General features: G+C 39.6%; 1 protein-coding gene and 1 long non-coding RNA gene across 8 annotated transcripts in view; one reads left to right on the forward strand and one right to left on the reverse strand.

Moving 5' to 3' along the window:
- LOC124149855 (trafficking kinesin-binding protein 1-like) overlaps positions 1-16,340 on the reverse strand; it is an 87,364-nt gene that overhangs the window by 55,847 nt on the left and 15,177 nt on the right. Inside the window, exon 1 of one of the 5 annotated variants that reach the window (XM_046521673.2) lies at positions 2,835-3,358. The exons of the other annotated variants lie outside the window; for them this stretch is intronic. Within the exon in view, the coding sequence (XP_046377629.1) occupies positions 2,835-2,871 (37 nt within the window). The 5' untranslated portion in view covers positions 2,872-3,358. Of the gene's footprint in view, positions 1-2,834; positions 3,359-16,340 lie in introns of those variants that run through there. 5 annotated transcript variants of the gene reach the window in all.
- The window catches only part of LOC124149858, a 74,141-nt gene that overhangs the window by 378 nt on the left and 57,423 nt on the right, over positions 1-16,340 (forward strand). For 2 of the 3 annotated variants that reach the window (XR_007218124.1, XR_007218122.1), the window contains exon 1: positions 11,617-11,837. The exons of the other annotated variant lie outside the window; for it this stretch is intronic. This is a non-coding gene — a long non-coding RNA (uncharacterized LOC124149858). Of the gene's footprint in view, positions 1-11,616; positions 11,838-16,340 lie in introns of those variants that run through there. 3 annotated transcript variants of the gene reach the window in all.

The following is a 16,340-nucleotide window of genomic DNA, read 5'->3' on the forward strand; positions in this document are numbered from 1 at the left end:
AGTCTATGAGTGAGTGAGTGAGTGAGTGAGTATGGTTTTACGCCACTTTTAGCAATATTCCAGCAATATCACGGCGGGGGACACCAGAAATGGGCTTCACACATTGTACCCATGTCGGGAATCGAACCCGGGTCTTCGGCGTGACGAGCGAACGCTTTAACCACAAGGCTATCCGACCGCCCCTCTTAGTCTATGAAAACATTCCTTTAAAATAATTGTAATATACTTTTTCAAAAGAACCTTTCCTCTTCTGCTTTTTTCATCATATCAACTTCATCAGACTTGGTTTAGTTTGATCTACCGTATTCAACGTAATAAGTGCCCCACTCTATAATAAGCGCCAACGGCGATATTTGCTAAAATATTGGTTAGTGAACAATCCCAATATGCACCCTTTCCGATTGATCAATGTACACAAGACTTATTTATTTGTGTATAATACGCACTCGTGTGTTATATGCACCCTTAATTATGGGCAATTAAATTCTCGAATATATCTATCGTGTATAATACGCACAGATTCTTCTTTTATATCATTTACAATCTTTCAACTCTTTTTTTCTCACCAAAAATATAATCTAATAAGAGCCCCCTATTTCTAATTTTGAGATCGCCCTGGGCGCTTATTATGACAAATATGGTATATATAAATTCCATAGTCATGGCACAGGACTAGGGCACCACAACTGGTGTGATGTGCTGATATGGTACAACAGTTCCTCTTTGCACCTCTATATGTTATTGTCTGTGAACCCTTTGAACATGCAATGTATCCAAATACATATTATTTATGACATGGATATTCTTATAATAATTATGATACCATTATCCCATGTTGAAATGACATATTCCTTCATCTTTTACAGACAACGCTAGTTTCATTGGTAATAGCCTTAACCAAACATGAGACAAAGCAAGAAAGGCAACAAATAAATTGTACATAAATTGTTATGAGAACATGATAAAAAAACATCCATAACAAAAGTTTTACAACACCATCAGCAAACTATTAGAATTGTTCCTTACAATTTATGGGGCGGTCAGGTAGCCTAGTGGTTAAAGTGTTCGCTCGTCACGTCGAAGATCTGGGTTCGATTCCCGACATGGGTACAATGTGTGAAGCTCATTTCTGGTGTCCCCTCTGTGATATTGCTGGAATATTGCTAAAAGCGGCATAAAACCATACTCACTCACTCCTTACAATTTATGGTCTGAGAAGTACCACACACTCCACGTAATTAAACTACACATAATGATGATGATAGAAACTGATTAATTCTCTGTACACAAACATGAAATAAACAAATACCAATTCAATTCATCCTGTTATCATACTAAAAATATCTTAAGCCCAAAAATTGACATGACCCTCCATCCTTTGATCCATAACTTGATCCAGGTTAATATGATGACTATCTACAGGACCCACCTTGTGAGGCTGTGATACTTCTACACAATAACACTTGCAAGCCATCTCCTTGCTCTAGTTACCCTGTTCTCACCTCAAGGACCTTGTTAGTCTCTTCTATAAATGCCCATTCAATGTGTGGCAGTGTTGGGATCAGGGGTGTCCAAATCTTAAACTATCTCAATACCAGGCTCTGCTCTCAAAGGGGGCAATAACTCCCATGCCTTAACATACACTTACAATAGTCCCAGCACTAAGATTGCTTTCCCGAATGTGCCCCTAGGGTTAATGACTGAAGTTTTTCAGACCTAATACATTACAATTTGTTTCTTGTTTAACACCACACTCAGCAATATTTACATTATAGTGAGTGGGTGAGTATGGTTTTACGCCACTTTTAGCAATATTCCAGCAATATCATGACAGGGGACACCAGAAATCGGCTTCACACATTGTATCCATGTCGAGAATCGAACCCGAGTCTTTAAGTGAATGCCTTAAACCACTAGGCTACCCGACCGTCCCTTATTCACATTATATGATGGCGGGCTCTAAATCATCAAATCTGGAGCAGACAATCCAGTGATTGATATTGTAAACAAACATGAAATGGAGTCTGACCATCCAATCTATGAAGATGCTTCTTACAACTAGCATAGGCTGCTGAGGGCCAATTCTATCCTGGAACCCAACAGGGTGAACATATAACATATAACATCATTAATGCAGAAATTGACCAAAAAAAACAAACACTGAAAGGCCAGCAAACAAAACAAAACAAACAACATTAATACTGGAGTCCTGTTTCACGGGGGGGGGGGGAGAGAGAGACAGTGCGTATTCCCATGATAGTCATAGATCCAAGATTGCTCTGTGTCCTCTTGTGTATAATTGTATTAAAAAATGAATTCTTGGTGAAATATTACAAAATGTGCTTAGTCAAAACATATTACATGAGAAACTAGACGAACACTTAGTCTATGAACATTTTAGATAATTGTAACTTTTTTCCAAAAGAACTTTCCCTCTCCTGCTGTTTCCATGTGGAATCAAGGAAACTTGACTTACCTAGACTTTTAGTAAGTAAGTATATATATATGTATTCCACAGACATGGCACAGGACCAATGAGAAACATAGGAGTTAGTATCATAAAAAAACCCATTGAACTTCAATCACTACAAAACTGTTGATGATGTTATTTCCACTTACAAATTAATAATGTTGTCACAGAAAACAACAATCTGGAATTCACCAACTCTGTAAATCATAACATCAACAACATTATACACAGCATTGCCTCTGGCTCTTGTCCAGACTATTGAAAGCAGGATGACCTCAGGGATACTTATGACTGACCAGCAGTTCACACAAACAGTCACCTTTGTAAGCCAACACATAAATGTGCCCGGGGTACTGAGTCTTACCTGAAATGACCTCTTCAGGGTTACTGCTGACCTCCATGAGTCAATGGTCATTCCTGGACTGACCTACTAGCCTTTGATGAGTCTCAAGTTTTGATGTAGCACTTAATGTTGATTTCTCACTGTGCTTGCCACATGTTCTCAGATGCGCTTCACTGTTGTGTCCTGACTGACACTATCTTGTCAGATTATATATTTGACAGAGCCCTCCTCAAATATTGAAATCAAATTTCTAAATAATCCGTGGAACCCAGTTTCAAGAAGACCAACATCACCCCATTCCAGGTCCAGTTCATCGAGGCTGAGGATGATTGTTGGAAATTATAGCATACAACAAGAATCCATGATTGGACTTCATCAACTTGTTACTTCCACTGGTGTACAACTGCACTGTCCATGTTGAAATCATTCACGACACGCAGCAGTCCAAATATATCTAAATATCGGCAGAATCATCGATACATTGTCACAGACAAAAAACACACAATTACACTACAGAAGAACTGTCATTGGGAATATTGCAAGCTTGCAAAGGTCAACTAACTCCGAGACATGCATGTCAAAACAAACATTCCAGGAAATGTTGGTTAGAACTTATTCAAACTTGAACCCAAAGCCACAAAATTCATAAGTAAACTGTAGGCTGGGAAGTTAATCCGTGAAGAAATCTGTTTAACTATCACAGTCTGTCATAATCCGTAGCCCCTGTGACGTTAGGGGGGAACGAAATGTACGCTTGACTGACTTGACTCTTAGCTGTCTCCTGCTACGATCTCTGCGAGACAGGCAGCATACTGGCTGCGATCAAGGTCAATAAATCCTTGTCAATTGCCAGGTACACATATTCATATATGCTGTGGTTGGGAAATGAAGGTAACCAGCTCTTGATACCTATCGCATGACTGACTGCAATGTTCATGTGCTAATAGCTACCTGCAATGTACATGGCTACAGGGAAGAATGCCATTGTTTTCACACATGTGCAATAAAAAGTGTGAATTCGTAATCATAAAAATAATAAGAGTTACTTTTTATTATGTTGATTATTAAAATTTTAGAAGAATTTTCATGATCTGACAAAAGAACATGTAATGAGTGAATAATGCTGTGAACATGCATCAGCCGTAGTAAACTGGGACGAGTCCATATTTACTACCCGGGTACCCGAGGCCCTCTTACCCAATGTACCCGAGGCCCTATCACTCGATGTACCCAGGTAACCGAGTCCCTAATACCCAATGTACCCGGGTATCCGAGGCCCTATTATCCGATGTACCCGGGTACTTGAGGCCCTATTACTGATGTACCAAGGTACAAGTGGCCCTATTACCCGATGTCCCCGGGTCCCTATTACCCCATGTACCCGGGTCCCTATTACCCAATGTACCCGAGTCCCTATCACCCCATGTACCCGGGTACCCGAGTCCCTATCACCCGATGTACCCGGGTACCCAAGGCCCTATTACCCTATGTACCCGAGTCTCTATTACCCGATGTACCCGAGTCCCTATTACCCAATGTAACCGGGTACCCGATGTTGGTTTCAAGAGTTGGGTACAAATTGACCGATTGGGAATTGTTTTACTGTAGCCCTGGCAAAATGCACTTAGATACATGTCATGCATACACTGAACTTGGCTGAAGCTTTACCTTATTTAAATATATAAAAGTCAGAAGGGTAGTTATTGTGTATAGTCAAAACGGAATGCAAACAAAAGTGACTTTTACTGTAACCATATAGTTACAGGGAATTTTTGCATGACTAACCACGGGTCTGGGTAGTCCTGATAGTACCCGAGTCCTACTCAAGACCCAACCGACACAAGTACCTGAGTTACCCGTCCCAGCCCTATTGGGGCATTATAAATGTCCATTATAATTACATAATATTGTTTAAGGCTGCATGAGGATATGATGTGTCCCATCACAAACATATGCACCAAACTATTTAGGTAAAAATTCATAATACCGTATTCGACGTAATAAGCGCCCGGTGCCAGGGCGCTCTCAAAATTAGCAATAGGGGGCTCTTATTAGAGTATTATTCTGGTGGAAAAAAAAACAGAGTTGAAAGATCGTAAATTTCATGGTTTATGCTGACAGCCTGAAATGTTTATATACGACAGATATATTTTTCCAGAATTTAATTGCCCATAATTTAGGGTGCATATAACACACGAGTGCGTATTATACAAGAATAAATATGTCTTGTTTACATTGATAAATCGGAAGGGGTGCTAATTGAGATTGTTGTTCACTATCCAATATATTAGCAAATATTGCTGTTGGCGGTTATTAGAGCGGGGCGCTTATTACGTTGAATATGGTAATTATGTCTCAAATAAAACAAATAAATGATCTCACAACATTATTACCACATGATATATATATTATATAGTGATTCCTTGACATAACACTCCTCGATGTACCACTACTCCGGATGCAGCACGGGGTAAACCTTGGCGCCCAAAAATGCATGAAGAATTTCCCTTTATATATGTTCCATCAGAGATGTAGAGGTCAATAACCTAACCTCAAAATACCATCAGTTTTCTGAATTCTAAAATTAGCTTAACCAATAACTCAAAATCACATGACATGAAACAAAGCAAGTGATTCTGTATTTGTACGCTGCTATTGTTATCTGTCTGTTATGTAAGCTCATATCACACCTTGACTTCTGTAGCGCAACAAAAACAAGTTGGACATGCTTGTCAAAGTCATCATAAGACTGGCATATCACCACAGCAGCAAAGAACATCAAATAAACATAAAAACATTTACATAAAATAAATATTTCTACATTTATTTTGTATCGGAAAATCACAAGTTTTCAAAATAATCGTTCTTAAACTGAGTTTAAAATCCATAAAAGCAATAATCTTTCTTAGACACCAAAAGATGTGGACTGATGTAATGACAGCTGTTGTTCTGTGTGATACACAACCCCACGTGATTGTCACAAGATCGTCAATTTCTTTGGCCACAGGGGCAGAAGGGGAGTCATTCACATGTTGATGACATTAAACAAACTATGGGGAATGCGACCAAATGTTGGAATGTAACCTCTCTCCTACTTCGACACCCACCACTGTGGTTGTTGTTGTCAGCGTCGCTGATCTCCCCTCTTGTTACCATGAAGCCTTGTAATGTCGTGTCATCAAGGACCGAGATAAGATACTACAGAAGTCTGCACGTGTACACTGACACGATGTTTGTGTGTCAGTGATTTTGCTTTAGACAAACAGTAATTGAGGGCATTTCTGAACATTTACAGGATTGAAGACACTATTATTTATTTGGATGCAGATCTTGGGAAGTTTTGCACTTTGATTGAACCGATGAGCACTGGTATGGTGCTGACAAACCTAAAAACAAGGGCAAACTTGAGATTCAAACCCATGATCAAAGGTTACTTGAAGGCCACACATTTTATATATTTCGTTTCAGGCCCCCTACTGAACATGCTGAAAAGAAGCCGGTCCAAGAAATAAATTAAACATAAAAATATTTATTGTTAGTATGTCTTCCGCTAGTAATATAGACCCTCTTATACAATAAAATATGTTATGCATAAATTCCATGTCTACATAACTATCAGCTGTAGTTTTAACTCCACGAGAGAATGACTTTCATATGAACAAATAGATAAATGACTGACATAGGTATTTATTGTGACCTGTGGAAAAGCTGGAATAAATCTTGGCCTAATGAACACAACTGATGCACAACAAATTGCAGTGCTCTAGAACACTGAGATACTCTGAGGTTGTTTAAATATGTCTGATTATCATTTTCCAAAAATCATTTTCCTTAGAAAACAATGCCAACATATCACACAAATTGCCACAATAGACTTAAAAATAGATTTTCATCCAAATATTTTAAAAAAAAGAGGCAAAAATTAACTGATCAACTATCAGCGGGTGTTATTTACATGATTAAATCACTAGTTATATGGTTTAATTGAAAAAAAAGGTATGGGAGAAGTACACAGTAACAAAGGTATTTTTCGTTCATCTGCAGGTGGTTGGAAGAATAAAGCAGGGTGTTTTGTCCTGAGATGGACAGGGTGAAAATCTAAAAATGAAGTTGAGACTGTTGAGACCCGTGAAGATTCCGGGGTAGAATAGGTCTTCAGCAACCCATACTTGGTGTAAAAGGCGACTATGCTTGTTTTCTCAAAATAAGTAACTACTAAAAACTAGGGCTGCAACGATACAGGAAGGTCACGATACGATACGCATCTCGATATTCTAGTCACGATACGATACGTACCTCGATACGCAATGATAAAAAAACAAGACTTAAAGGGGCACTGATCTAACGCAATTCCCCAGACTGGTTGTTGCCTTTTTTATTGTTTTTTCCCCCGTAAGTACCCGGATGATACGCAACGCAACTGAGCGTGACCAGAGACTGGGCTACCGTCTGCAAGGACAGCTAAATAAACTTGGAGGCTGGAGGCTGGAGGCTGGAGGCTGGAGGCAATATTACGCATTTTTGACTAAAAAATCTGTCCAGATTGATTAAGACGATCAAAAGGGCCTACAAACATCACAACAGATTATTATGTAGGATTAGAAGCCAAACAAGATAGAAATGTACTTTTCAACGTAACATTTTAAGTCTCTTGGTGATGACATTAAACATCAAAATGTTTGGAATTCGTTATCATAATAATACAGATGGAAATTTTTTCAGTCACTTTGTAAAATAACTGAATATTTAAACGTTTAATAAATTTGTTACACATTTTGACAGTAAAAAAATACACACACTATAAAAAAAGCAATGCTCAGGTGAAATATTTACTTTGTGTTGCAAGTCAAAATAGTGTAAACGAAAATCGCAAAATTACCAAGCAAGTGACTAACAAAACTTCGTCACCATTACCAATGCTACCCACAAGATACCTACATTTCCTTATTATCTTGAAAACTGTATTTCATTTTGTTGATCAATGTGACCATACGCCCTTATTACTACTCATAAAAGTGACTAATGCGCTTACGAATGGCGCAGCAGAGGACGTGAACTTGTCTAAATTTCTGCTATACATCCGGGTACTCACTGGGAAAAAACAATAACAAAGGCAACAACCAGTCCCGGGGAATTGCGTTAGATCAGTGCCCCTTTAAAGCATGTCAAGATTGAACCTTTCATGATTTTGGAACAGTCAAAATTATTTTATAATAACAAGACTACTGAAGTTGTTCAGCTTCAAAGTGGAACTTTCCCTAACTTTCCTTCAACACAATTCAAAGTTCAAACACCAGAAAATAATTAGGAATAATATATTCCGATATCGTGTTACCTTAGTTGCAGCTTTTACTATATATATATTTAAAATTATAAGAACCACAAGTGTGGCATTTTGGTACTGGTGATTGCTGTTGCAGGATATTTTTACGTATGGAACAATTTGACCAGTCACCCTAGGGACTTCCCGTGCTACATGTATTTCGATTGCGAAAACGTTATGTTGACATATATTAGCCAAATTGCCACAAATATGACTTTTAACGAGTCAAAGTATGGCATTTTTAATATATGTTTCCATTCTCTAGCAACTTAAGTTCGTTTCAATGCGTCAAAAGCGGTAATCTGACCGTGGTTGCTGTATCTCTTCACACACGATTTCACCTAACATAATGAAAACAATATTAAAGGAAATTTTGAATAAGATTAATAAAATATATTGCAAACACAAGTCCAGATATACAATGAACATGTTTTAATAACAAGATAGTATAATAATGGTATTGAATTGCGTACTTCAGTTCGGATTTGCTGACTGGTATTTCCAGTGTTATGTGCTTGCGGTGATCAGCTGATAATGTTTTATGAGATGGGGAAAAACATCTGTCGGTGTAAAACCTGAGCTTATTAAAAATGTAAGTACGTTTTGGGGAGCCATGCGTTAGAGCGCACTATAACAAAGTTAGCGGTTTATTGAAAGGCACAATAGTGAGGAAACGCTGTACTTGGGATTTGCGTTTCGTATCGTGGCGTATCGATAAATGGGCCCACGTTTATCGTATATCGTATCGTGGGTCAAGTATCGCGATGTATCGGAATATCGGTGTATTGTTTCACCCTTACTAAAAACAGCAACAGCAATTTGTGGTGCAGTACCTGCAGATATCCAAAATGGCAAAAAAAACTTCTCCACATATTCCTAGCCACACTTTAGAAGAGTAGAACTTCATCATCGCAAACAAATTTACAAAAGCATAAATCTGAACATTAAAAATCAATAACAATCGTTTTGAAACAGACAAGGCGAAGGTTGAGGGCAAAGGTTGCAAAAGAGGGCATAGATTGCAGTGTAACTCATGTTTGGTACTAAACAAATACTGAGAAGCAACACATATGGGTTCTAATCTCAGGAACAAAGTCCTTGGTGCCACAGTCTGACAAACAGCTCAAATACCACTCCTGGGTCGAATGTCAAACACGCACACAGTGCACAGCCAGTGGAAAGTTTACATGAAAACATATTAATTATGGATATTGATTCCAAAGTTAACACAACAATCAGCACTAAGTTCAACTATAAAACGTACGCAGGGTGTTACTGAACATGAAATATTGTGTACTATTGGTATTATTGAGAATGGATCAGAATAATTGTACTGCGAGTCTCAACGGATGCAAAATTAGTTCTAATTAAATTGTTACAACTATCTGAGGCCAGCATGTCATATGTCACTGATATTTTTTTTACTTATAAGTCATACAATCAAAGTTCAGACTGATCAGCCAATTTCTAAGTTTCTTCTCTCGATGACTGAGTTTTGTTCAATAATTAGCTCAGAACTTCAAAGAAGGTGCAATGTTATGATCATGATGATGTAATAAAAGTTAAGTGTGCCACATGTCCCAAGCCTGTACATGTAGTAGCCATCAAGTAGGTCACAGTGGTCGACCTTGGCCTCCAAAAGTATTCCAGGTCCAAGCTGACAAATAGATGACAGTACCTGCAGCTTTGTTTGTTGTTTAATGCCGCACTCTGCAATATTCCAGCTATATGACGGCGGTCTGTATATAATCGAGTCTGGACCAGACAATCCAGTGATTGACATCATGAGCATCGATCCACGCAATTGGAACCGATGACATTTGCATCAACCAAGTCAGCGAGCCTAACCACCCGATCCTGTTAGTCGCCTCTTACGACAAGCAGTCTCCTTTTACGGCAAGCATGGGTTGCTGAGGACCTATTCTACCCCGGATCTTCACGGGTCAAGTACCTGCATCTGTCTTTGCTTCAGTCGCATTCACACTCTTCACTTATGAGCTTAATAAATAACTACTAATATTTGTTATCACCGATTCAAATTTTGGTTTGGGGGAATCCGGATAAGAATATAGGTTCCCAGCAACCTATGCATGTTGAAAGAGGTGACTGAATGGATCTGGCAGTAAGGCTTGCTAACTTGGTTGACTGCATGCGACTCCACCCCAATTGCATGCATGGATTGATGCTCAAGATGTCAATCACCAGATTGTCTGGTCCAGATTATTTACAGATGTGTCATCTTGCTGTGATATTACTGAGTGGGGTGTTAAGCAACAAACAAATATATTTTGATTTTTCTTTTCTTTACCAGGTAATTTGTGGAATATTATATACCATTATTAATGAAATTGAGTATATTGAATTATTGATGTATACCAACATGTATGTGTATTTATTTATCTGTCTGGTGTAATCATAAATGTTGATTCATGAAACTTCTACTTTTTTATTTTGTTACCAAAAACAGTGATCAAGATTATTCAGTACAGTGAGTGAGTGAGTTGGGTTTAACACAGCTTTTAACAGTATTCCAGTTACATCACGGCGTGTCAGCTTAATGTGGGAGGAAAGCCCGAAGTGATGAAAGTCTCAGACGTTAACCACTTCGGTGAAACCCACGAGCACGGGTATGGTGCTGACAAACCTAGAAACCTAATCGGGGTGAACTGGGATTCGAACCCACAATCATAGGTTTCTGGGTGCCTAAGGGATGCAACTCTGCACAGCGAATCGCGGCGCCTTAGACGACTGGGCCACCCGTGCCCCCTTATTCAGTACAAGTGATCAGTTTGTTACAATGAATGTAATGAAGTACAATATCAGTCAAGAGCCTCTGTTCAATTTTATCAGTTTCCTGTTGTTTTATGGACTCTTTCTTTTGAATATGTTATATCCAGATTAGCTTTTTCTGTTGGCTTGGATGTCTTTACCTTAAATAAAATGAATTAAAATGAAATATGAATTAAAAATATATTTGATATTTCTTCAGAAGTCCCATAATGAAACAAGATACTGAAATAACTACCAATATTGAACGTAACTGTTACATGTTACTCTTTTCCAAAATTCAATCAATCCAACTGAATGCTTCATAATTACAGGAATTGTCAATGATAGATAAATCTTCTTGATTGCAGATGGATTAACATTGATCTGATTAAATCCCAAACTGCATAATTCTTGTTTCCAAATCGGGAAATATGAGCTTCAAACTTTAATCACTACTATCAGTGAACACACACATTGCACATGGCACCTGAGATGACAGCAAGGCAAGCAGAGTTATCTCCCCATAACAGGATCACATTCAGGTCAAATGGCCTGCTTCAATTCATACACTCTTGTCACATACCTAGATCTGTCTATTTAGCAAACCTTATAAATGTAATTAAATAATGTCTCAACAATGACAATGTGAGGTTGTTCCCGGTGTTGGACAGCTTCGCCCAAACGCAACGGTCCCCAACTGTAGTGTGTGCCTGTACGTGGAATCATAGACTGTGACGGGTGATCCGATTTCGATTGAAATCAGTCTCATTACTGTCCTTGTCAAATAAGCGTCTTGTGTTCGTACCACTGTGTTGCATGTTATGTGGGCCTGAAGACCTTACAATGGTGGCAGCGGTGTATAAGTGTGAACTTTGAAGAAAGTGTAACTTTAAGGAAAAATTCAAGGAAAGTGCTTTTCATCGAACTGTACTGTGAGTTGCCATTTTGCCATTTTGACCTTGAACATTTGAGCAAGAATACTATTCCATTCATCATGGCTGAAGGTGGTACAAGTCAGGAACATTCTGGTGATATCGAGCACTTCCGAATTCCTTTGTTTGATCCAAAACAGTCAATTTTTGCGAACTTTACTGATAATGTGTATGAAGTGAAAGCTTGGGGCCTTAATTGGAACTTTGAGAAAAAGTTACGTGGTTTAGCTTTAGTACTTCCTGCAGGGTTTTGCTCAGTGGTATTTAACGATATTCCTGACGATAACAAAGCTGATTATGCAACTCTGAAAGCTGCTTCGATTAAAGTGAGTGAGTGAGTGAGTGAGTTTGATTTAACGTCGCTTTTAGCAATATTCCAGCAATATCACGGCGAGGGACACCAGAAATGGGCTTCACACATTGTACCCATGTCGGGAATCGAACCCGGGTCTTCAGCGTGGCGAGCGAACGCTTTAACCACTAGGCTACCCGACCGCCCCGCTTTGATTAAAGAACTTGATAGAACCCAAGAGTGTACTCAAACTGCTGCTAGGGAGGTCAAAGACGTGTCAAATCTATTGAATCTATTGATGATTTTGCCCATGTCTTCAGATCAGGTTGATGAAGCGCACCCCTCATTCGCATAAATCAAACAAAAGTGAACTTTGTGCTCAAAGATTTTTTGATGGCTTGTCTAGTAAGAAATTGAGAGAACTGAACATTGCTTTTTGTCAGCAATCTAAATCTCCAAAAGTTGATGCCCGAGTAGACATAGCTAGATGTCTTGCAGGTTCTCTGTGTGAGGACAATGATAAGTCTGTGTTTCTTATCAAGTGTAATTATTGCAAGAAGCGTGGTCATAAAGAGCGACAGCGTCACAAGAAAAAACGAGATTTAGGCTAGGCACTGCAGTTCAACTGTTTGGTCCAAGCATTCAAATATGCCAAAATATGACGGCAAGCAACTGGCTTAAACATAGATGCCAAACCATAATTCAATGGGGCAATAAGGCCAAGCCTTTACCACCATGTTAGGGATGATTGAACTTAGGAGGATATCATCCAGTATTTGAAAGACAAATAATAGTCTGTGGTTAATGGTTACTGGTCTTATGAGTTTAATACCTACAAAAGAAATAGACAAAATAAAATTGTAGGCAAACAGCTTTCAACATCTGTACATCTGCACATATTCTCTTAGCTGTGGATTCATTTACAGAATTATAGAAAGGAATAAGATAATTCTGAAAGCAAATGCACAGATAGATGGAAGCACACAGTAGTCAGAAGGAGAAAGGCAAGTCAAATGTCATTTCTCAAAAACAAAATCAATGATGATGATGGTTATGATCGAATGACATTGGTGTATCATGTACGCCACAAACACATGAATATAATAACACAATAAACATACTAAACATACTAAACATCTATAACTCTTAACATCTGCAGATCACAGACATGAAATACACCATGACAAGTGTATGATTGAATTGGTTTGGTTGAAGAGCTCGACCTCCTGACCACAATATGATGTGTTGCGGGGAACACAAATTACACATGTTGAACATATGTTCTATTTTGTCATTATTTGAAACATTACTGTGGTCAAGAAGTTATTTAGCAACACATTCCACATACTGGCAACACAACATTAATCAGTTGTTCAACCAAGTTACCTGTCAACGTGATCAAGTACATAGTATTTTCAGAACCAGTCATCAACAAAGAAAGTTATGCTATGCCATAGTATGCTGACATGCACACAACTGTCGGATGGTGTATCATTGCATATAACACACAACATTGAACCCAGGACCAAACCAAGTTATTCTTGTTTCACACATTTGTATGTGGTCTTAACATGCTCAATAAGGCACAATTTTCTAAACAAAGCCGTTTATTTGAAAAATCTGCACCTTAACATGTTTACATTAAGGCTAAATTTTTTTTTTTAAAAACTTGTTCTCAGGCAAGCAGTGTGCCAAGCTCCTTCCCAGCGCGTGACACCTTCGTTACACTCTCGGTAACATCGCTGCCACCAGTGTGGGCGCGGCCATTACAAGAATCTTGAAATTTGCCCTCTAACCCCAAATGTAGTAACGTTGATACTTTTGTTTATGTCTTTGGGAATGCCATCATATTTCATTTTCAAAAGGTGTACGACTGACCATGTTTTCCAGATGAATTTACTTTGTTATTTTAATAATCAGATTGGTTCGAGATTGCAGACTAACTGAAAATCAACCAACTTCTCCCTTACATTCTTACTATATCAATAACACGATAGTTTTAATGAAACAGAAATTCAAATTGACAAACGAAGAAAATAATTTAGCAGCGATAAGTGTATTCGGCGTCACGACAGTCGTCGCTTGTTTGTAAACATAACGGTCATTCGGTTGCGAGTTCAACTCCAAGCATGGTTGTGGCCACCTATTCACAGTGGGGAGTTTTGACTGGTGGCAGCGATAGTATAGAGAGCTCCGCGAACGGGCTATCGCTGTGAGGAGCTTGGCAGTGTGCATGTAAAGGGAAGTAACTGTGTGCTGTATTGGATCACATTGTTTTTAAGTATTAGGAGTATTTTATTTTTTTGAAAATGGAAATAAAAACGAAACATGTGACAGACTTTATGATGATGCGGGCTGTGCCTGAGAACCAAGACTATTATTATATTTAGCCTAATTTTTGTTCTTTTTCTTTAAAAAAGAAGTCAATAACTGCTATTCAATATGACAACCCTTTGACATTTAAAAAAACAATATGTAAAACAACATACACTGGTTTGGCCTAAGGTACAGAGACACCACATACATGTCTCTCAAGAAGGAATAAAGTAGGACATTTTCAGAGGCACAACATGAATCACATCTGACAGGCGACAAGGAAACACTCACACCATATACATGACTGTGAATATGAGGCATGATGAAAACCATGTGAGAATGATGTGAGAATGTTTACAGAACAACATGAGACTGTCAAATATGATTTTAAACCTCCGTCAATAATCATAAATATGATGAGCATTAGTAAAAAAAAACATATTCTACTGATGGTCTAAAATTGACCCCCAATCACAAGTACATATCACCATCCCAACATGGGTTGATGGGCAATATGCAAAGTTTCATGAGCTAAACCTGTTCCTATGTTGTACATTCAGTGAAGCTCATTTAGTAATGTTGGCCGCTACTCTTCCAATTAACTTACATGTCATCACAGTTTACAATGCTCAAGCTAAACCAATTTGTATGATCACATTTGTTATTTTGGAGTAGTTTTAGTGAGTGAGTGAGTGAGTGAATAAGTGAGTGAGAAAGTGAGAATGGTTTTACGCCGCTTTTAGCAATATTCCAGCAATATCACGGCAGGGGACACCAGAAATGGGCTTCACACATTGTACCCATGTCGGGAATCGAACCCGGGTCTTCGGTGTGACGAGCGAATGCTTTAACCACTAGGCTACCCGACTGCCCCGGAGATGTTTTAGGTGAAAAGACAGCATCACCCCTTCTACCCTGGCTACATTAATAATTGGGGAGAATGTGGGGTGTATGTGGGGTGTATGTGGGGAGTATGTGGGGAGTATGTGGGGTGTATGTGGGGAGTATGTGGGGAGTATGTGGGGAGTATGTGGGGGGTATGTGGGGTGTATGTGGGGTGTATGTGGGGAGTATGTGGGGTGTATGTGGGGAGTATGTGGGGTGTATGTGGGGAGTATGTGGGGAGTATGTGGGGAGTATGTGGGGGGTATGTGGGGGGTATGTGGGGAGTATGTGGGGGGTATGTGGGGTGTATGTGGGGAGTATGTGGGGGGTATGTGGGGGGTATGTGGGGTGTATGTGGGGAGTATGTGGGGGGTATGTGGGGGGTATGTGGGGAGTATGTGGGGTGTATGTGGGGAGTATGTGGGGAGTATGTGGGGTGTATGTGGGGGGTATGTGGGGAGTATGTGGGGTGTATGTGGGGTGTATGTGGGGAGTATGTGGGGGGTATGTGGGGGGTATGTGGGGAGTATGTGGGGTGTATGTGGGGTGTATGTGGGGAGTATGTGGGGAGTATGTGGGGTGTATGTGGGGAGTATGTGGGGTGTATGTGGGGTGTATGTGGGGAGTATGTGGGGGGTATGTGGGGAGTATGTGGGGGGTATGTGGGGGGTATGTGGGGAGTATGTGGGGTGTATGTGGGGTGTATGTGGGGAGTATGTGGGGAGTATGTGGGGAGTATGTGGGGTGTATGTGGGGTGTATGTGGGGTGTATGTGGGGAGTATGTGGGGGGTATGTGGGGAGTATGTGGGGAGTATGTGGGGGGTATGTGGGGAGTATGTGGGGAGTATGTGGGGTGTATGTGGGGTGTATGTGGGGAGTATGTGGGGTGTATGTGGGGTGTATGTGGGGAGTATGTGGGGTGTATGTGGGGAGTATGTGGGGAGTATGTGGGGAGTATGTGGGGGGTATGTGGGGAGTATGTGGGGTGTATGTGGGGGGTATGTGGGGT

Source organism: Haliotis rufescens, unplaced genomic scaffold (assembly GCF_023055435.1).
Source record: "Haliotis rufescens isolate VD_foot unplaced genomic scaffold, xgHalRufe1.0.p SCAF_4, whole genome shotgun sequence".
Classification (NCBI taxonomy): Eukaryota; Metazoa; Mollusca; class Gastropoda; order Lepetellida; family Haliotidae; genus Haliotis; species Haliotis rufescens.